General features: G+C 50.1%; 1 protein-coding gene and 1 long non-coding RNA gene across 3 annotated transcripts; both read right to left on the bottom strand.

Annotated features, from left to right (window-relative positions):
• Positions 1–2,209: 2,209 nt before the first annotated feature.
• Positions 2,210–3,982, bottom strand: LOC113903166. Its single transcript, XR_003514038.1, has 2 exons — positions 3,502–3,982; positions 2,210–2,999 (listed from the first exon to the last, which is right to left on the bottom strand). It is a non-coding gene; the product is annotated as an uncharacterized LOC113903166 (long non-coding RNA).
• An 822-nt stretch (positions 3,983–4,804) lies between these two features.
• Positions 4,805–22,210, bottom strand: RBCK1 (RANBP2-type and C3HC4-type zinc finger containing 1). Of its 2 annotated transcripts, none has more exons than XM_027558913.1 (13): positions 22,158–22,210; positions 21,483–21,715; positions 19,933–20,077; positions 13,361–13,454; positions 13,059–13,257; positions 11,540–11,661; positions 11,274–11,447; positions 9,944–10,104; positions 8,819–8,930; positions 7,989–8,168; positions 7,131–7,310; positions 6,638–6,781; positions 4,805–5,476 (listed from the first exon to the last, which is right to left on the bottom strand). In XM_027558913.1, exons 2-13 carry the CDS (start codon positions 21,502–21,504, stop codon positions 5,396–5,398), a joined length of 1,614 nt encoding a protein of 537 aa, XP_027414714.1. In that variant the 5' UTR covers positions 21,505–21,715; positions 22,158–22,210; the 3' UTR covers positions 4,805–5,395. The 2 variants fall into 2 exon arrangements, with proteins under 2 accessions (XP_027414714.1, XP_027414715.1); XM_027558914.1 differs by having other exon boundaries at positions 7,131–7,229.
• Positions 22,211–22,659: the final 449 nt, after the last annotated feature.

Here is a 22,659-nt window from a genome sequence, read left to right as displayed (position 1 = left end):
CCCCTCTTGTCATTCTTCCGTTGTTGGAGTGGCTCTGGGTTTAGACGTCTGGATGCTCCGTCCTTCCACCCCTGACCTGGAGCTGTGCCTTAGGCCGTGGACTCTTGGTTGGCTTTGACTTACCTGGAGAACTTGAAACAGTTTCTCTTTCACCTGAGGCAAGAACTCACTTGTCTGGGTTTACTGTTTCCTTAGCCCCAGAGGGAGACAAGGGGCTGAAGGCTGAGCAGGCATCACTTGGCTCTCTGACTGTGTCCTGCCACCATAGGCCAGCTGCCCATGCTGTCCTTTGATTTGACTCATGGAGGATACAGGGCTGGCCAGGACACCGCCCTGCCTCTGGGAGCTCACCAGAGAGCTGCATTGAAGGAGCAATGTATTTTCAGTGGCAGTTTCATAGTTGATTAAATGTAAAGAGAAATTTGATAAATGGAAAACTGAAGGAAAGGTATGTGTGGTGAAATAAATATTTGGGTTTTGTCACCAGTTCCCCTAAAAGCCTTAGAATTTTCTGAGTGATAGGGGTGTCTTTTGTTGTTCATAATGATTTCCTTTTGATTCCAACTGGGTTGATATTGAGGTGAGTTAAGGTTGGACCCCTCAATAGCCTCAGGATGGGACAGAACACCAGAAAGATTATATGGTGGGCAATTATTTTAACTTTATTTTGTATTGGAGTATAGCTGATTAGCAAACAACGTGGTAGTTTCAGGTGAAGAATGAAGGGACTCATCCATACATATACATGTACCCATTCTCCCCTAAACACTCCTCCCATCCAGCCTGCCACAAAACATTGAGCAGAATTCTATGTGCTATACAGTAGGGCCTTGGTTATCCATTTTAAATACAGCAGTGTGTACCTGTTCACCCCAAACTCACTATCTATCCCTTCCCCCCTCCCCACCCCTCCACCCTGGCAACCATAAACTGGTTCATGAAGTCTGTATGTTTCTGTTTTCTAAGTAAGTTTATTCATATCATTTTTTTAAGATTCTACATATGAGGAATGTCATATTTCTCCTCCTCTGTGTGAATTGCTTCACTCAGTGTGACTAGGTCCATCCATGTTTTTGCAAATGGCATTATTTCATTTATTTTAATGAGAAATATTCCATTGTGTACATGTACCACGTCTTCTTTATCCATTCCTCTGTCGATGGACATTCAGGTAGCATCCATGTCTAGGCTGTTGTAAACAGTGCTGCAATGAATGCTGGGGTGTGTATTTCCTTTCAGATCCTGTTTTTCCCCTGGTCATATACACAGGTGGGATTGCAGGATCATTTTAGTTTTTTAGTAACCTCCATACTGTTCTCCATAGTGGCTGTACCAATTTACATAGTGGGAATTTTGAGCCTCACCAGTGACCTCCTGGGAGGGGAGGGGAGGCTGGACATTGAGTGCTGCAGAAACTCTTGGTTCAGAGATTCAGAGAGCTGCTGGGTTGCTGAATACATCAAAGTAAGTGCTGGGAGGATCACATGGCCCGAGACGGCTTGGGAATACTGCAGCCCTCCCGCCATTCCTTGCCCTATGCATCTCTTTTACTTGGCTGTTACTGAGTTGTGTCCTTTACAGGAAATCAGTACATGTAAGTGAAGTGTTTTCTTGAGTTCTGTGAACACTTCCAGCGAATTACTGAACCTGAGAGGGTTTTGTGGAAACTAGTGAACTTGTAGTTGACCAGGCAGAAGTGTAGGTGGTCTGGGCACCACATTTGCTACTGGATCTGAAATGGGACAGCCTTGTGGGACTGAGCCCTTTAACTTGTGGCATCTGATGCTAACTTCCCAGGTAGTTAGTGTCAGAACTGGATTGAATTACTGGACACCTAGTTGATATCAGTTGGAGAATTGGGGAAGCGTGATATCAGAAAGTACTGCACAACACACAAGGCTGAAGGGAAAACTAAAAATAACACCTGAATAAAAGGTGTGGGTGTTTTGTACAGAGATGGGAGTGTGCATTGTCAGTGGAAGTGTACTTGGGGCTCAGGCGGAGGAGAGTTTTGAGATCTGTGGAAAGCAACTGGGACTCCCTCTGTAGGCAGTTTGTAGGGTGAGGATGGGCCATGACCAAAACTCAGTTTGGAGAGAGCGACTGGTGACACGATGGCAAATGTGTCTCTCGTTGGCAATGTGAGCTTCTCCGAGGCACTACATCTCTCAAATTCATTGTCAGTGACAGTAAAAGAGAGATAGTCTCATCCCACCATGGCTGGTTTAATGAACTGACGTTTGTGAAAACGTCTTACAAACTGAAGTTGTACAAGTATTTTTATTTCATTTCCGTGAACATATATGGGTCAATAAACACCTTAATTCAGCCTTGCGCTTGGGCCCCGGGAGCTCATCCCTGGATTAAGTGGTGATTGGAAGGAAGAACAGGCCAGAAGCTCCTGCCAAATACAACTACCAGATGATGGCACCTGAGGCCCAGCCTGGCTTGTGTTCTTCCTTTTGCCCTACCGTCCCCTCCGTGTTTGCTGCTGGTGTATCCTGCTGCTTTTTTTCCAGTTCTCAAAGGCCCTTTTCTCCAGACTTAACATACGGTTGGAATTTGTCAAGCAGCCTTTGTGAGCTGGCAAGGCTGTGGGCTTGCCTCCAGCTTCCTGCTTTTTAAGTGAGTGGCCTTCATGGCAGCCCCAGACACTAGAAGAAAACATGTGTTACTCTGACACAGGCTGTGGGGCCCATTCACCACTTCCTGCCCACATCAGCAGCTGCTCTTTATCTGAGCAGTGTGCTTCCACTGGCCCTGAAGAGAAAAACTGCGTCACACAAGTACATCTGGGACCTCCTGCTGCTTCCTCAGGTAGATGGCTTGAGTCCAAAGCCTGTGGGTTTGGTTTCAAGTCTGCCCCAGAGAGTTCATGCCAGGGCCATGTTTGCGGTGACTCCTTGGGAGAGGGTGGTGCCTCCATTTGACAGCAGTGGGGAGCACTTGTGAGCCTGCCCATCTTAGGTTCTTCACCCTCTGGCATGTGATGTATGGTGCTGGAAGGTAGAACCCCAGGACAGCCCTGCACCATCTCATTTGCCCTCCTGGCCGCCCCCGCCCCCGGCCCCAATTTGGCTGCAGCAGACATAAACCCGCTGCCTGCCTTGGTGCAGATGGAGTGGGCCAAGTGAAAGATGCGGCCCATGCGGTTCCCACTTCCCTCTTGTCCTCACTTTTTTGATACAGCCACGGGGAAAGAAACGTTTCATTAACATTTCTTAGTACTCAATGCCAAAAGAATGGTGCGAGGGCACTGGGAAGTGTGGTGCGACAAGCGCTAGGGGTGAAGGACTGCGGACAGCTGGATCGGGAACATGTGATCTGGACCTGCCACGTGGAAATGAGGACCCAGATTACCAAGCTTCAGTGTTTTTCAAGAGAAGTTGGACATCTAGATTTTAATGTAGCATCTTCAATTTAAAAATACTGGCGACCAATTCAAGTTTATAAAACAAGACTAGGGAGACTGGTTATAGCCTGGGGCTTAGTAGTTCGTACCTGTGCACCAAGAGAGTGGTCTGCTTTGCTCCACAACAGGCCTCTACGGTTCACCAAGGTCAAGACAGGCCCTGGCAAGAGAGGGAGGTTGGAGGAGCTGGTGAGAGCAAGCACTTGGTCCTGGTCTGGGTGGGCCCCGCGCTCTCCTGGGGTCCAGCTCAGCTCAGCTTGCTGTTTCCTCTGGTCAGTGGCTCTGCCTGACTCCTTCTTACTCCCAGGGAGGGAAAGCCTTCATGATTCATGAGCTGATGCAGAGCAGGAAAGCACTCACATTATCTCACCTCTCTGCTCACAGAGCCTGGGGTCAACTCTCTTGAGCCTTGGCACCCAGGAACAGAATGGCTGTTCCTTTCTAGGGTCTAGAATAAGCCCTTCCCCTCTGTCTCCCTCCAAATGACATCCCCCAACTCTTGGTGGCTGAGACAGTAAAGAATATTCCTATAATATGGGAGACCCAGGTTTGATCCCTAGGTTGGGAAGATTCCTGGAGGAGGAAATGACAACCCACTCCAGTATTCTTGCCCGGAGAATCCCATGGACAGAGGACAGAAAGGGCTACAGTCTATGGGGTCCCAAAGAGTTGGACATGAGTGACTAACACTTTCAAAAATCCTGGAGCCTGGAGTCTAGACTGTGAGCCGCAAAGATGCCCTCCACCTGTTGTAATGATGTCCACATCCTGGCTCAGACAGTGTGCTGGCCTTCATTGGGGGCAGGGGGGAGTAGGAGGGGTCTGAGTAGGAGGTAAAAACTTCTAGAATGAACACCCAGAACCGTATTTTATTCATCTGACCAGCACAGAATAGGTCTAGTAAACAGCACTGGACCAATAATAATATGCCATCTTATCTCAGATGTTAAAAGTGCTCACAGCATCACCCTGCAGCAGCGGCACGTTCACCTCTTCCTGAAATATCTCTGTTCCCTGACAGTGGATGCCCACTGAGAGGCTAGAAATTCAGAGCAAGAATTTCCTGCCAGCCTGTAGCTGCTGCCCCAGCCCCTCCCTCCCCGCCTGAAGCCCACACACACCTGCAAACACCAGCTGGCAGACTCTCAACACAGTACAAGCTGCCTGTCCAGGTCAAGGTTGACCCAGAGCATGCTGCCCTCAAGTGGGTGCAGGGGTGCCAAGTCCGGAGCAAGGATCCCTGTGCTCTGTTCACACCCTCGTTCTACACTGACAGGGGCGACACATCAACTTTTGACTGCAATTCCCAGAGAGCTTGGGCCCCTGCCTGTCTCTGTGCAGAGTCCCAGCCCATGACCCCTCCGCTCTCTCTCATGACATCACACTCAGGCCTTCCTGGAAAACCATTTTAATCAGTGTACACAGGCAGCGAAGAGGGAGTGCAGAAGCAGAACTGGCTGGGCTTCAGGATGCCAGGTCTCCCTCCTGGCTCTAAGTGGAATTAGCAGCAATTCTAAGAGGCCCTCAGGCCTCCAACAGCAAAGCCAGAGAAAAGTCACCCCCAGAAAGCCAATGGGAGAGGCCGCAGGCTGAGTGCTCAGCAGACGAGTGTGGTGGATGAGGGATGTATGGACTCATCCAGGGCTCTCAGAGGCTCCATCCAGCAAGGCCTCTGGCTGGGGCTCTATTTAAGGCTGGGTCAGACAGATGGGAGCCGCAGAGAGATGAAAGGTCTGGTTGGTGAGCCCCAGGGGAAGGACAAAGGCACCGGGGCAGATGCAGCCATGGACAACGGCCAGCTCAGGCAGGGCCCTTGCAATGCCCACAGTAAACAAGGCCATCCACGCAGCTCAAAGGCCTTGGCCACTTCAGGGCCCCTGTCTCGGCCGAGCGCAAAGAAATCAGAGCCAAAGCACCAGGCCTGTCCCACAGAAGCTTGTAGATGTGGGGCTGGGTCAGCAGGGGGACCAGACCATCCTCAGCTTAGTGGCAATTCTGACAGCTGGGGTGGCATGGAATCCCATTCACCCGGCAGCGGCAGCCCCCGCTGGTGTCTCCCGGGCCCTAGGAGATGAGAGGGGAGAGGAGAGAAGGTCAGGACAGAGAAGAGAGCAGTGCCCCACCCCAGCCCCAGGCACCCCATCACACCCACGAAGTGCACTCGCCCACCATGGGTCTTGGCCTGGGCACATTCTGCTGCTAAGAGTGATCCTCACAGCCTCAGCTACCAGATGGAGGCAGCTCTCAAGGCCTTTCTGGTCTCTCGTAGCACCCTCAATTATGTGGTCTCTATCTACCCAACCTGAGACCCAGAGCCGCAAAGGACCTGATGAATTTTTGCATATCTGGAGGGGGTCAGCAGGCTGGTGGCAGGAGGGAGCGCTCTACCTGTCTCACTGTCTGCCTGGACATGAACAACACCAGCCCCAACTCCAGAAACACTCCTCACGATGACAGATACCACTGCTCTCGCCTGTTTTCCATTTGATTCTGACAAGAAGCCTGAGATGGGCTCTGCTATCATCTCCATTTTACAGAAGAAACAGGCTCAGAGAAGGGAGTAACGGAATAACCACACAGTCAGTGTGTGCCAGAGCCAGGGACCCACTCCTCCACTTCAGACTCCCACATGCACCCTCTAGGGCAGGGATGGGCAAATATTTCTGTAAAAGGTCAGAGAGTTATCTGAGGCTTTGCCAGCCAGACGGGCTCTATCCTTGCAACGCAAAAGCAGCCACAGACAGAATGCCAACGAATGTGCGGGGCTCCCACAAAACTTTACTTACGGACACTAAAATTCAGGTTTCGTATAATTTTTACATGTCACAAAATATGTTCCTTTTAATACGTTCAACCATTTTTTAAATTGTATTTCTCTTTTATTATTCTCATTTAATCAAGAATAGACAGTTTGGGGAAAAGTTAGAACCCAGGCTTTCTAGCTTCAAGCCCCCCTCTTTTGCTTTTTTTTTTTAATTAATTTATTTTTAATTGAAGGATAACTGCTTTACAGTGTTGTGTTGGTTTCTGCCAAACATCAACATGAATCAGCCATAGGTATTGATATGTTCAACCAATTTAAAAAATGCAAAAAGCTTTCTTAGTTCATGAACTTCACAAATGCAGGCGCTGGAGTTAGACTTGGCCCATGGGCTGACTTGTACGAACTCTAGTCTCGGGCACCTCCCGCAGTACTCCTGAGCCCTCTGCTGTCAGGGCACTCACCCCGGGGCCCCAGCGGGGGCCCTTGGTGACCCAGCAGATCTCAGTGTGGCAGACAGTGCACCGGATCCAGTCGCAACCATCCTTCTTCTGCACCACGATCTGGCACTGTGGGCAGTGCATGGCCTCACCCTGCTGCAGCATGGTCTGGAGCAGAGAAGGTGCTGACCTCAGAGCCAGCCCGCTCCCTGGCCCACGCCCCACTGCAGAGAGAAATCGGCCACCTCCAGAGTCTCAGATTCATTCTCCCATGCTGCTCTACCCAGGCCCAGCTGCAATGCAGCCTCCTCTCCTGTGTCTGCAGTTGCCTCCCTTCACCCTGACACTCCCTGCTGCCCGCCACCTGACCACGTGTCCTGAGTCCCGTCTCTGGATGGCAGAAATGCCAGCAGGAGCTCAGAGCCTCCAGGGCTGCATGAACCACAGCCCTGGCTAAGAAGCCCCCACTGCTCCCCAAAACTCAGACCCTCGGCCTTCAGCCCTGACCCAGCCTTACTCTCAGCATCTCTGTCGTCTGCCGGGCAGCCATATCATTCTGAGCTCGCAGGGCCAGGTCATCTTGATACTCCTTGCAGTTCATCTGCTCATGGACGGCCTGGAGCGGATGAGGCGCTCGAGATGAGAAAGCTCCCAGACAGTTAGGGCCAGAGCAGGCATCCGCACAAGCACTTAATGCCTAGATGGTGTCAGTGACAGAGCCTTCCTTTGTAAACTACAACCCATTTTATAGAAGAGGACACTGAGGCCAGGGTGGTGAAGCCAGGGTCATCACATACGATAATAATCATATATACCTATTTAAGTCCTGATAGGCACAGAAATCCCTAAAGTACCTCTCACCCAGGGCACAGCCCCTTGTCCCCAGCTGAGTTCTGCCCTGGTTGCCGGTGTAATGCTCTAAGAGTGAGCTTACTGGACTGTGACCAGGCTCGGCCCTGTCTACCAGCTCAAACCAGTCTCTATAGTGGTCACCTGTTAAGAGAATGATGACGGGGATGGCCTGAAGTGAGGGTCAGGTAGGGCTCAGTCTGGGTTTGAGGTCAGGGCTCATTCAGGACAGAGGTTGACAGCCTGAGGCCAGGGCTGGGGTTGGTCTGTGACTAGGCTCAGGGTTAGTCAGAGGGCAGAACTGGGGCTCAGTCTTAGGCCAGGGTCAGTCCAGGCTCAGGGCTCAATCTAAGAGTTAGGCTCAGGTCAGGACTCAAGCCACACCCGGCCACTGACACGCAGCTCTAAGCCATGGGAACTGGGTCAGTATACTGGCTCCCTTCTCTTATTCCTATAATAAGCTTGGACTTGCAATGAGCTCCTAGCAGGATCAGAGTGACTGGGCAGGGTGGGTCCCTGTCCCCACCTTGCAAAGCAGGCAGTTGACATGGAAGCACACGGGGCAGGGGAACTCATTGACATCATCCTCAAAGAAGCACCATCCCTTGCAGTCCGGGGTCTTGCAGTGGTAGCTGAAGGCACTGCGGTTTTCCGCAATGGAGATGCCCAGGTCCAGAAACCGCTGGTATTCCTCAGGGCTCAGGAGCTGCCAGCAGACCACAACCTTGGTGCCCGAGACTCAGAAACCTTGGTGCATGCCCTCCTGGCCACCTTCAGGAAGCCCCCAACACATGAAGTCCAACACAGCAGTGTTTACAAACTCTATCCAAAGAACGGGTTAGTGCCTTCCCTGGCGGTCCAGTGGTTAAGAATGTGCTGCCAATGGAGGGGGTAAGGGTTTGATCCCTGGTTGGGAACTGTGAGGTGTGGCCAAAAGGAATGCCATGGACAGAGGAGCCTGGCGGACTACAGCCCATGGGGTCGCAAAGAGTCGGACACGACTGAGCCACGAACACTTCTGCTATCACTTCAAGATGAGCAAACCAAAGCACTGAGGGGCTGTGTATCTGCCCTTGAGGTCACCTGGGCCATCTGGCCCCAGAAGTCCTGTCCCCACTGTTGTTAACTTCTCTGCTGTCTTTTCCTCACAAGGGTGATTTCTTTACTAGCTATTTCCCCCAATTTCTATCCTGCCCACTACTTGGGCCGCCAGCATCCCACACAGAGAAGGCTCTTGACAAATGTCCGGAACCCAAGACTGGGACTCTCAAACCCATTCCCACCAGCCAGCTCCCGGCCCAGTTCCCTGGGATGGAGGGTGGGGGGGCAGGGGGGTGCCCCTCCCCCAGGCCTTACCGCTCGGATCTCCCTCTCCAGCAGCTTGCCCGAGCATGAGTAGGTGTTGTCGATGAAGGGGCAGGACACCTCGGCCTCCTGGCTGTTGCGGATGGTGCCCTGCAGACACTCCCTGGGGGAGGGGTGAAGAGTGGGGGGGTGGGTAGGGGTCATCTGAACCCCACCCCCGAGGACTCCGGCCCTCGCATGGTGAGGCCTGACCTTGGGCTGGCTCCTCCCCAGTTTCTTCCTTTCTTCTGGTGCCTCCCATCAACCCACCTTGTCTGTCCACCTCACTGCTAACCATATTGCTCCAGCCAAGGTTGCCTCACCCCTCACCTGAGAACTGTAGAAGCCTCTTCACTGGACTTCCTGGATCAGCCATGTCCTTCCTCATAACCTCCCATCCGACCCCACCCAGAGCAAACCTGAGAGCCCTGGTGACTCACCCTCTCTAATACCTCTCTGTCCCTATGCCTTACCTGCTCCATCCCTCTGCTCCAGACACACTGACCCCTTACTGCTGCAGGCAGGCCAGGCACGTACCCACGATGGATCCCCTGGTCTGCTCAAACATAGCTTGCCTAGGGGTTTCCCTGACCTGTTCTAGGGCAGGGCCTCTGTTGCTTATAAAAAGCCACTGACACTTATGACACAATTTACAATTATATCAGTGATTATCTGATTAACATCAGCCTGACCATGGGAAGGTAAGCTTCAGGACGCAGAAACTGAGCTTTTGTGGGCATTTGGGGATTCCCAGGCCTAGTCCACAGTCCCTGGCACCCAAAGCAGCTCATCAAATGTGTGCTGTGAAGGAGGACATGCTCTCCACATTCAGGGCCAGGAGGAGAGCCTCAGAGGGCAGACTGTCCACCAGCAAGCAGCAGGGCCGGGTTGGCCCAGGCTGTAGGCAAGGGACTCACTGCCCTTGCATGGGCCCAGCGGTGGTGCGGAAAGGTGCGGGCTCTGGCGCCAGAATGTCTGAGCTGTGCAGCCTCTCTGTACCTCACATCCCTCCTCTGCAAGATGAGGAAATGGTGCCTACCTCCCAAGTTTGTGAGGATGCCCAAACAGCTGAGTCCTGGGCCCCAGCCCCTTCCAGCCCAGGGTGCTACATAGCCAGGGCCGGGAGTCGGGCCGCACCTGCAGAAGGTGTGCAGACACTCGCGCAGCACCACGGCCTCGCCAGGAGCCAGGACCGAGTAGCACACGGGGCACTCGGCGGGCTCTGTGTTCAGAACCAGGCTCCGCTGATCCAGCTGCACGTGCTTCCGGTAGTTGCCTTCCTGCTGCTGCTGCTTCCGCTGGGCACACGGGGGTGGGGCCGCAGGGCGGGTCAGGGTCTCAGGGGAGGGCAGACCAGGAAGGGGGCAGGACCGGGTCGGGGTTGGCGGGGGAGGGCAGGACCGGGTGAGGGGGTAGGATGGGTCAGACCACCTAACGAGAGGCAAAGGGGGGCTCATGGAAGGATCCTGGGGTTAGGGTGGGGCTGCGTATGGGGCAGGCAGTGGGCAAGCGGCGTAAATGATAAGGGTAGGACCAGGAGCGAGGCGACCAAACACGGGGGTGGGGCAGGAGGTGGGCCAGGCAGGGGCTGTTTAAGGCTACAATGTAGGGTCAACTCAGGGGGAGATGGGGCCCGGATCTGAGCGGGGAGTCAGGGGTAGCAGGACTCCCATCTCTGCCAAGAAGCACGGCAGGGGTAGCTCCAGGGGGAAAGGCAGGGGGTTGGGGGGTGGTGATAAAGCGAGGGAGCAGAGCAAGTCGGGAGAGAGGGCCGGGGTCTGGGCCAGGGTTGTAGATGGGACCAGCAATGAGGTCATAGCCAGCACTGGGTCCAAGGGCGGGACGGGGACATTGGATCAGAATGGGAAACCGCTCAGGGTTATGTATCTACATAATCTGTGAGTGTGTAACAGTGGGATGGGGGACAGTGGGATGGGGCAGAACAGGGGGCGGGTCAGCCTCCAAGTGGGCAGCAAGGAGCTGGGTCCAGGCTCTCAGGAAGTCTAGGAGGGCTACAGCCAGGAAGGAAGGGGTGGGGGGTGGGGGTCAGGAATAGTAGGATTCAGGATGAGGTCAGGGCTAATGGAGCAAGACCTAGGTCACAGCTGGATGAAGCAGGGGTGTGGTCTGGGTCTTGTCTAGGATGCTGGGGTCAGAGCCAGGTACCCTTGAGTGCATGATGGGAAAGTAAGTCAAAGCCAGGGGTGGCGCCACAGCTCATGGGGAAGGGGGAAGGGGGAGCACAAATAAGCCTGGATGTGCGTCACAGCTGGGGAGTAGGGTCTCAGAGGTAGTATGAATGACCTCAGGAAGAGGCCGGTCACAGTCAAGTGTAGGGTCACCACCACCGGTGTGACCACAAGGGGGCAGCAACAGGGGGCAGGAGCAATGTGGATGTGTCTCCCTTTCTGGCCTATGCCTCCCCTGTCCAGGCTGCAGGTGTCTTTCCGGGGACTTTGGTGCCCACCTGCTGGTACTGGCGCAGCGCCTCCTCCTCACCGGCCAGGCGCGCTCGCTCCTCCTCGTCTGGCTGGTAAGAGGCGGGTACCTGGTAGGCCTCGGGCCGCGCCCGGCAGCACATCTCGCAGCCAGGTCTAGTGGGCTTGTTGATGAAGGTGCAGCCAGGGCACGTCCAGCCCACCTGGGGGTAGAGGGGCAGTGATGGCAGGGAGACTAAATGGGGGAGGGGGGGCGCAGGGGGCAGGGCACAGGGGTGCACTTGGGGCAGCTTACCGGCGGGGGCTCTGGCACTGCATCAGGCTGCCCCCGACCCGGCTCCTGAGCGGCCCCAGGCTTTGGGGGAACTGGGTCCAGGGGGCCCCGTGGCTGCAGCGTGAGGTCCTTGAAGCCCAGATCTGGGAAAAAGGGTTCAAAGGGTGGTGGATCCATGTAGCCAATATCATCCACACCCTGAGCCAGCCAGAAAACCCCCCTTCTATCCTCTCCCTCTGCTCCAAGGAGTTTCCAGCTCCATCTTGCCAGGTGGGCCCAGCCATGGCTGAGTGTCCTGGCTCTCACAGGGTCACAGTCTCTCCTTCTACCCACCACTGCTCCTAGGTCCACCCGGCTTAAGAACCCTGCTTGAAAACAGATCTCCTGTGTGCCTAAGTGTCCACACAAGTGCACCAAGAGGGACAAACAACACTTCTTTTTTTTTTTTTTTTTTAAAAATCGGGAAGGACGACGAGGCCGCGCCGTCAGAGGAGGAGGAAACGGGAGGGTAGCCCCCGCCCCGGGGTCGTCAGCCACCCTCGTCGGCCCCGCTTTTTCCCTTGGCGGCAGCGGCCAGGTAGAGGCACCGGTACGAGTAGAGAGCGCACGCCGGGTACAGGTAACCATCCAGGACGACGTCCCCCAGGGCAGCCATCAGTGTACCCCTGCCCCAAACAACACTTCTGAAGTGGCCCTGCCAAAATACTGAAACTGAATCCATTTCCGAGGGTACATAGGACGGAAAAGCTAAAAACAAAACTGGCCTGGAGAGTCAAGGGAAGACCAGAGATCAAAGACTGAAAAAGACTGAGAAACACCAAGGCCAAGAGCCAGGTCTTTCACTATAAAGGACATGAGTGAGACAACTGGTAAAATTTGAGCAAGATCTGCACATTAGGTAGCGGTACTGTATCAAAGTTAATTTCCTAAATTTGCTAACTGTACAATAAATGTAAGAAAATGACCTTTTTTTTTAAGGAAATACAAACTGAACTATTTAGGGAAAAGGGACATCATGTCTGCAACCTACTCTCAAAACATCTCCAAAAATTATTTATGCATAAATAAATAATTTTACATGGAGACAATGATAAACCAAATACAGTCAAAATATTAGTATTTGGGAATCCACATGAAAGGTACATGGGAATTCCTTACACAATTCTTTGTACAATTTTGCAACTTTTCTGTAGGTCTGAAATATTTCAGAATAAGAAGTAAAAAATTTAAAAACTAGCTATAACATCCAATTTACAGATTTAGAAAACTGAGGAGGAGAGATAGGAAGGAACTTGCCTGAGGTCAAGGAGTTGATAAACGCCAGGGTGGGGACTGAACTCAGCCCTTCTCCCCTAGACTGGCTGTTCTCCAAAGGGTTCCCCAGATGGCTCCCTCCTGGGGTGTCCTTTGTCCTCTCTTCCCCACTATGGATAAGGTCCTTCAGGCAAGTCCCTGATGGAAAGCCCCTGGGCTCTGCGCCTCACTCCCTCCTGCCCTACGACCACAGGTGAGTCCACATCACCAGGAAGCAGAGCCTTACCTTCCAGCATCCGCAACTGCCTCTCCCGCTGCAGCTCCTGAGGGTTGAGCGAGGTGTTGCAGGCGGACAGCAGATAGAGGTAGGCGCTGTCCCCGTCCCGCCTCACGCCGTGGGAGTGCAGAGTCTCCTGGTCCCGGGCCAGCCGCTGCCCGATCACCCACTGCTGCAGGGTTGGCGGGAAGCCATAGTCTAGGAACACCTGTCAGGGAGGATGGACAGGAGGTGTGGGGAGGGAGGAGCAGAGCAGAGACAGGCGGGGGCAAAAGGGGAAGCTCCGCCCTCCCTCTCACCCCCTCACTCACCATGTCCTTGAGGGAGGCCACCGTCATGTCAGGCCGCACCGTGAGCCAGATAGTGACCGTGTGCATCTGTGCATCCTCCACACTCACCCACAGCCTGCGGGGAGGGCAAGGGCTCTGGGTGAAGGTCCAACCTCAACCACCAGCTAGCTCCTGGATTCCCACTCCCCTGTGCTTCCTCCTGGATCAGAACTCACTGCTTAGGCCCTGCAGTGGCTCCACAAGGCTCTCAGAATAAAATCCAAACTCACCGTGGCATCAGGGCCTTAATGCGCTGCCTCCTTCAGTCTCTTGTATTACTGGCTATTATTGGCTCCTTAACCAAACCACAGCAGCTATTATTAACTGTATGCTAAGACTCTAAAGCACTTAACATGTATTAACTCAGTTCTCTCAATGAACCCATGAGACACGTACTGTCATCTCCCCTATTTTACAGATAAAAACAGGAGGCATAGAGAGGTTATAGTGACTCTGCTGAGTAAACAATAACTGTTAGAGGCAGGATTTAAATCCAAACAGGAGTATTTCGGAGAAAGTGGTTTTAAACACCAATCTTCTAAAAGATGTGAAAATTTTTTGGGAAGACCAATGGCACGAAAATGGATGGCTGAGACGAAAAAACAGAACTGATTTCGGGACACAGAAAAAAGCCCACTTAGAACCTCCAGAGCAACTTGGGAAAACGCTGCATCCTTAAAGCAAGAACAGCAAGAAACAATCAGAAAATGAAGAAGAGTTGCTGGGAATCTAACAGTAACTCCTGACTCATCTAACCTTCAGATCCATCTACAGGTTCACAAGGAAAATGAGAGACACCAAATGACATTCCAGGGAGGCAATTCGTAAACTCAGAATGTGGGAGAATTCTGGAGATCAAAAACCAGATTTCTAAAAAATCAATGGCACTAAAAATAGAGAAAGTGGTTAGAGACTTAGACAACATTAAGAAATGCTATGTGTCGATTCTCGTTTGGCTCCTGATTAGAACAAACCAACTATAAAAAATACTAATGAGATAATCAAGGAAAGTTTAATACAAATAGAGTATTAGAGGATTTTAAGGAGTTGTTAATGTTTCAGGTGTAATAATGGTATTGAGGTTATTTTTCAAGTCATTAGTTTTAAAGACATATCAAGTTACTTATGAATGAGCTAAAATCCGAGACTTGCTTTAAAATACTCCAGAAAATACCCTCAAAATTTCTCAGGATAAAGATTTTCAACATCTAGCCGACTATCAATGAAATGAGCAAGTTTTAGACACATAAAGACAACAAACATTTACCATCCACTTCTCCACATGAAAAGTCTTTGAATACAAGAAACAAGAATAGCTGAGTCTGATGCAGAATAGAAAACTAAAAGGGAATTTAAAGAAGGAAAGGAAATTTAAAGATCTTAACCTTCAAGACATTCTCCTTCAAGCAGCAGGGGTTTTGAAACATGAAAGATACAGTGTCAACTGCAGTACTTATTTTACACTGAGTAATATTTCCATAATCAAAATACTATAAATGCTATTGTACTGGGTTTACATTTTTAGTATCAACCTAGAGGCAAAGCATAGAAGCCTTAATTTTACTTAGAAAAGAAAATCTAAAAGCTATAACCAAGACTTCCCTGGTGGTCCAGTGGCTAAGGCTCTGAGCTCCCAGTGCAGAGGGCCCAGGTTCGATCCCTGGTCAGGGAACTAGACCCCACATGCCACAACTAAAAAAAAAATTCTGCACGCCACAATGAAGATCAAAGATCCTACAACTAAGACTCAAAAGATAAATAAAATTTAAAAAATAAAAGCTATAGCCTTAACACCAATAACAGAGAAGCACAGTTGGAACCCTCATTTCTGCCGTCACCAGGTCAGCAGTGATCAGTCAGAAAATTCATTACAGCAGAGAAATGCAGACACAGTTGCAGACTCTAACACTTAATTTTCCCTTACAGGATACACATGTGCATTCAATGGCTGATCTCTAGGTAAAAAGGCCACTCGTTTTGTTTTTCATTTAGTACAAATCTGCTGGAGTTTCCCATGATTTTTTTTTTCTTTTTGTACGAACTATTCCCTGGTGGCTCAGACGGTAAAGCGTCTGTCTACAATGTGGGAGACCTGGGTTCCATCCCTGGGTCGGGAAGATCCCCTGGAGAAGGAAATGGCAATCCACTCCAGTACTATTGCCTGGAAAATCCCATGGACAGAGGAGCCTGGTAGGCTACAGTCCATGGGGTTGCAAAGAGTCGGACACGACTGAGAGACTTCACTTTCCGACTTCACTTTCCATACCCATTATACATGGTTTCTGATCTCTAGTATCAGCTTCTTTAAAGTGGAGCAAGAACTTAAGACTCTCGAAGCATCTGAGTACAGAGAGCCCTTTTGGATTTTTACCATATATATATTTTTTTTTTAACAATTCACTCACCCTAAAATGAACAGCTTTTTTGTGTGTGTGCCTCATCTCTATTTTGTCTTTCTAAAGCAATCAATTTAAGTTTTCATAGACAAAATTCTCTTTTAGCATTCGTGTTTTATTTCTTGATATAACAGCTATTAAATTATGCTATGGAAATAACAAGTACAACTGATATAAACAAGCTGTGTGTGGTGGTATGTTTCACAGCAGCAACTACGGTGTCATTTAATTGGGGGAATAAAGTGGAGTTCAACTGGGAGCACTTCTACTACAGTACTAACAAAACCCAGGAAGTTAGGAAAAGGGATCAGTGAGACGAGTATGTTAAATTCCTCATTTTTCATAACAAGGAGTGTACACAGATACCATCTTAAGTGGATGTATCAAGAAATGGATATACAAGTATTTTATTTGAAATCAAATGGCCAAGTGATCAACAGATGTAAATGCAATCCCTGTCAAAATTTCAGCTCACATTTTTTTTGCAGAAACTGGCACACTAACCCTAAGATTCATATGGAGATTCAAGGGACCCAGAATAGCCAAAAAAAATCTTGAAAGAGAAGAACAAAGTTGGAGTACTTATGCTTCTGTTTTAAAAACTTACTACAAAGCTATAATAATGAAAACTGTCTTACTGGTATAAGGACAGACATATAGAGCAACAGACTAGAAATTACGTTTCAAAAATAAACTTCAGACTTATGGTCAAATAATTTTCAACAAAGGTGCCAAGATATTAAACAGAGACAAAACAGTCTTTTTATTTTTAACAAACAGTGCTGTGACAACTAGATATTCACAAGCAAAAGAATGAAGTCGGATCTCTGCCTCTCACCGTAACAAAACTTAACTCAAAAGGGATCAAAGATGTAAATATAAGAGCTAAAACTATAAAACTCTTTAAAAATAAAGGTATACCTTTATGACCATGGATGAGGCAGTGGTTTCTTAGATGACATCAAAAGCACAAACAAGAGAAAACAGATAAACAGTATTTCATCAAAATTGAAAACACGTGCTTCAGAGGACACTATCAATACAGTGCAAAAACAACCCATAGTATGGGAAATGAAAATAGGTGTCCATTGTACACATACACGCCACGGTTTCTTTATTCATTCGTGGTTACTTAGGTTGTTTCCATATACATACACAATGAAATATTATTCAGCCATAAAAAGAAGGAAATTCTGGCATCTGCAACAACATGGACATTGTGCTAAGTGAAATAAATCAGACAGAGAAAGACAAATTCTGTATTATACCACTTATATATGGAATTAAAAAAAAAATCAATGTCAGAAAAACAGAACAGACTGATTGGGCGGTTGTGGGGGTGAAGGTGATCCAAAGCTACAAACTTCCTGTTTTAAGATAAGTAAGTTCTGGAGAAGAGATGTACAACATGGTTAACAATATCGTATATTTGAGAACTGCTCAGAGAGTAAGTCTTAAAAGTTGTCACAAGAAAAAATAATTTGTTACTATGTCAGGCAATGGATGTTAACTAAACTTAGTGTGGTAATCATTGTGCAATATATACATATATTAAAGCATATGTCATACATCTAAAATGGTTCTGAGGCTCAATTTCCAACACATGGAAGAGGAAAGAGAGGGAAGGCTTCCCACACAACACCAAGCAATTTTCAGACACCAGCAGGGCATCCTACAATTCAACTTGATTCTGGCCCTCTCTACCCAGAGACAGCGTCAGCTTCCACAGGTTGTGGGCTCAGTCCTACCAGGCTGCTCCCACCACTTCACATACCAATCGAAACCCCAAGTTGTCACCTGTTCTCTGACTGACTGGATATAGATTAGGGATTCCAACGACCTCCTCCATGGGTTGACTATTTTGCTAGAACAGCTCACAGAACTCAGAGAAATATTTACTTACTATATTATGAAAGGATATAATAGCCAAATGGAAGAGATGTATGGAGCAAGGTATGTGAGAAGGGGCATCATTCTCTCCAAAATCCAAACCCTGTCTTTTTGAGTGTTTATGGAGGCCTCATTACATAGGCATGACTGATTAATCCATGGGCTACTGATGATTCAACCTTCAGCCCTCTTCCCCTCCCCGGAGATGAGGGTGATGAGACTGAAAGTTCAATGTCTCTAACCACAGGGCTGGCTCCTTTTATGACCAGCCTCCAACCTTAGGCAATTTAGGGGCAGTCCAAGAGTCACCTCACTAACATAACAAAATGCACCTTTATCATTCTCATCACTTAAGAAATTCCAAGGGTTTTAGGAGCTCAGTGCCAAGAACAGGAAGAATATACATTTCTTATTGTAAGTCACAATACCGTCAACTAACTCTGTTTTGTATGTCAGTGATATCTCAATAAAACTGGGGGAAAAATTATGTCCATATAAAAACTTGGACTCAAATGTTCATAGCAGCATTGTGTATGTTAGTCAAAAAAGTGGGAACAACCCAAATGTCCATCGACTGATTAATAAAGAAAATACGGTATAACCATACAATAGATTATTATTCAGTCATAAAAAGGAATGAAGTTTTGATGCATGCTACAACATGGATGAATCTAGAAAACATGCTGCTAAGTGACAGAAGCCCAGACACAAAAGGCCACATAGTGTATAATTCCATTTGATTTATATGAAATTCCCAGAGTAGGCAAATTTCTAGAGATAGAAAGTAAATTAGTTGTTGCCTAAGGTTGAGGGGTTGAGGCAAGAAAACTCGGGAGATAGGGAGTGTCTATTAATGGGTATGGGGTTTCTTAATGGGATGATGAAAAGTTTCTGTAATTGGTTATGGTGGTGGTTACACAACTGTGAATATACTAAAAGCCTCGAACTATGCACTTTAAATTGCTGAATAGGGTCTGTCAATTATATCTCAATAAAAAATCAAATGGGATCCAATATTGAAAATTAGAAACTGCAAAAGTGTCTTACTGCACAGCAGGAAAAAAACATTTGAGTGTTTAATATGTGGGCACTGTGCTGAGCATTTCAGCATCAACTTTAAGTCTCCTGGGGCAGACAGCCTTCCTTCAAGCTGCGTGTGGCTGTGCGAGACAGTTCTGGCCATGCGAGTTAAGTGGAAGAAGAGTGTGCAATTTTGTGAGCTGTGTTCTTAAGAGTGGGAGGGTGTGCCCTTCTTCCTTCCTATTGACAAGAATGGTGATGCAATGGCTGGAACGGGAAGAGCCATTTTGGATCATAAGGTGAACCTGAGAAAGGAGGTCATGAGTGGCATAATAATAAGACAAAAGAAGCAGGAGCTCTGAGAACTACAGAGAGCAGAGCTTCCACACCTGGAGTGCCTACCATCAAAGTTGTTTACGCCACTGTTAATATGTGTTCTCTGTTCTACGAGACCTATCATTCTAATACACCTCCTGAGAAGGCGATGGCACCCCACTCCAGTACTCTTGCCTGGAAAATCCCATGGAGGGAGGAGCCTGGTGGGCTGCAGTCCATGGGGTCGCTAGCAGTTGGACACGACTGAGCCACTTCACTTTCACTTTTCACTTTCATGCATTGGAGAAGGAAATGGCAAGCCACTCCAGTGTTCATGCCTGGAGAATCCCAGGGACGGGGGAGCCTGGTGGGCTGCCGTCTATGGGGTCGCACAGAGACGAACATGACTGAAGCGACTTAGCAGCAAGCAGTAGCAGCAACGACCCTATTAACAGCTCTACTACTATGTTCCATTTTTTAAATTAAAAACAAAACAAAACTCTGAGAGGTGAAATGACCTCCCTTAGATCGCAGAGCTGATTTGTGACAGAGCTGGGGTTTGAAGCTTGGGCTCTTGACCCCAGAATCTGCCATTAAGAATAACTTAACTGTTCTATGTGCTCAGTTGTTCAGTCATGTCTGACTCTTTGTGACTCCATGGACTGCAGCCCACCAGGTTCCTCTGTCCACGGGGATTCTCCAGTCAAGAATACTGGAGTGGGTTGCCATGCCCTCCTCCAGGGGATCTTTCCAACCCGCGGATCTTTCCAACCCAGGTATCAAACCCAGGTCTCCCAGATTGCAGGCAGATTCTTTACCGACTGAGCCACCAGGGAAGCTCTAACTATTCTACAGGCCAACACTATATTGCAGCCCACTGGGGTTCAGGAAGTTCTGAACCCTGGGCTTCCTGGTCAGCCACGCACTTCTCACCTTATGTCCTGTGTTGGAGAGACCTCAGGCTTCAGTTGCACATTCAGGGGCACCCGTTGCTCTGCCAGCCAGATGGCACACTGCATAGCCACCTGTTCATCCCCACCAGCCACTGCTCGGGTGAGTCTCTGGGCCACCTCCTCAGCTGAAATCCACAGTGGAAGCAGGTTAGCACAGGGTTTATTTTTCTTTATGGGTAAGAAGGGTGAGGAAGGAGGTGATTCTTTATACATGCTGCTTCCTCTCTGTCTTCTTGGTAAACTCCTACACATCCTTCAGCACCCAGCTTAAAAGTCCCTTTTCTCTGAGAGGCCTTCTCTGACACTCCCCACCCCTGCTCATTTGGTTCTGTTTTCCCTTCATATTCCCAGGTCCCCCATACTTGCACTTGTTTATCCAACAAACATTTATTGAGCTCTTGCTGTTCAGTCACTAAGTTGTATCCAGCTCTTTGTGACCCCCCCATGGACTGCAGCATACCAGGCTCCCCTGTCCTTGCCTATCTCCCGGAGTTTGCTCAAACTCATATCCGTTGATACCATCCAACCATCTCATCCTCTGTTGCCCCCTTCTCCTTCTGCCCTCAATCTTTCCTAGGATCAGGGTCTTTTCCAATGAATTGGTTCTTTGCATCAGGTGACCAAAGTATTGGAGCTTCAGCTTCAGACCTTCCAATGAATATTCAGGGTCGATTTCCTTTAGGATTGACCTCTTACTGTGTGCCAATCACTGTCACAAAAACTGGGCTTCAGCAGTGAATAAGATAAACGGGGGCCCTCTTCTCATGGACTTCCCAGCCCAGTAAGAAGACAACAAACAAGTTTAACAAAAGAAAAAGATTCAGACTGTGATCCATGCTGGCAGGGAAATGAACAGGATAAGGAGATCAGGAAAGAGAAGAGGAGGTGACATTGAAGCTAAGACCTGAAGCAGGAGTGTTGAATAATGTCAAGACGTGGTTGGGGAAAAGTGTTTCAAGTGGAGGGAAAATGAAAGGCCTTGGTCAAGAAATGGTTGGGTTAGAACAGAGAAGCTAATGAAGCTCCAGCAGAATGAGCAAGGGGGCAGATGGGGGAAGGCAGAGATGAGCAAAAGCAGAAGTGAGCAAAGTCAGCAGGCATGCAGGCTACCCAACTGCTCTAGGCTTCTGTTCTAAGAACAAACACAGGGGTATGTGAGCAGGTTGGTGACATGCCCTAACTTAATTCTCCAACCTGAGAGGAAGGCGCGAGGTGGAAGGCAAAGACCCTGGTATTCAGGTCAACTGAAGTCTGGTCCCCCACTAGTATGGGTGGTCTCTTGCCCTCTGGGAGCTCCCCACCCTCTTCTCAGCAGAGCTGGCCCATGGGAGGCCTTAGGGACATCAAATAAAAGAATGACAAGATGCCCTTGGGAGCAACCTGCCTGCAAGGGAGGAATCTGAGGGGCAAGTAGGCAGAAGGAGGACAGGTTAACAGACCTCTCCCAGGCCCTTCTGGGAGGAGAGGCCGCGTTCTGGCAAGGCCCACCTCCCACCCGAAGCTTCTCAGCCGCCCCCAGGCTGTGCCCACCTTTCTTGATCTTCTCGTCCATCTGGCGTGGTTGTGCCCATCCCCCCGCGGAGGGGGGGCGGGCTGCAGCTCCGGGGAAATGCTATCTCCCAGTCACCTGCTAGAGGACGGGCAGACCACGAGAAACTCAGCCCCAGCCGGTGGCCAGTGGCGCGGCCCGAGCCTTCTTGGTGCCTCAGGGTTCCGGGTGGCAATCGGGTAGCATCATATTACCCGAGGACCGGGGATGGGGCCTGGGAGGAGGAACGGGTGGGAGGTGAGGGAGCGCCAAGCCGAGCCGGCTCTGTACCACAGAGAAAACTGGACAGGCCTGGCTGCGGGGAAGGGAGGAGCGGCGCCGCACAGCCCGGGCGCTGGGCCGGAGCCCTTCTCCCTCTGGGAGCTGGAGCGCCCTCCGGGGTGCGGGATTTCAGCCCAACTCCCTCGCGCCCGCGGCGGCCCCTGTCAGTCCTGAGAAGGAGGGCAGCAGTTTCAGCGGAAAAGAAAGTGAAAGTGGCGGCTCCGGAAGTGGGGCGGAAGATTGTCGCCGGATCCGGGTCTCCCCGCCACACCCGCCCGACCACCCGGCGGGGGCCCCCGCCCCGGGTCACGGGAATCCAGGGCGTTCTTGTCCCGCCGTCCAGGGCGTTCCCTCGCCACCCCCGGCCAGACCCGGACTCTGTGACCCTCACTCACCCGCTGGGTCCAGCCTGCAGCGCCGTGGGAGGGGCGGGGGCATGAGGGGCGGGGACTGGGCCGGGAGGGCGGGGCGCGGCGCGGAGACCGCCCTTGCTCAGTTCAGCAGCCCCAGTACTGGTGGGCATGCCGGTCCTTACTCCTTTGGCGGAAGAAACCGAGGCTCTGTTTCTGATCTACCCTAGGCCAAGCAGCCGGATTTAAACGCAGGTCGGGCGGCCTCAGGAACCCACCCTTAGCCAGCCCGACGCTGCCTCTCGGCGGTTAACTCTCCACCTTTTAACTGGGCCACTAATGAAGTTTTCTTCATTATTCTTGCCACTTCAGTATTCTTGCCTTGAGAACCCCATGAACAGTATGAAAAGGCAAAATGATAGGATACTGAAAGAGGAACTCCCCAGGTCGGTAGGTGCCCAATATGCTACAGGAGATCAGTGGAGAAATAACTCCAGAAATAATGAAGGGATGGAGCGAAAACAAAAACAATACCCAGTTGTGGATG

The sequence above is a fragment of the Bos indicus x Bos taurus genome, chromosome 13 (assembly GCF_003369695.1).
Source record: "Bos indicus x Bos taurus breed Angus x Brahman F1 hybrid chromosome 13, Bos_hybrid_MaternalHap_v2.0, whole genome shotgun sequence".
NCBI classification, from domain to species: Eukaryota; Metazoa; Chordata; class Mammalia; order Artiodactyla; family Bovidae; genus Bos; species Bos indicus x Bos taurus.
This window is presented reverse-complemented; position numbering and strand designations above follow the sequence as displayed.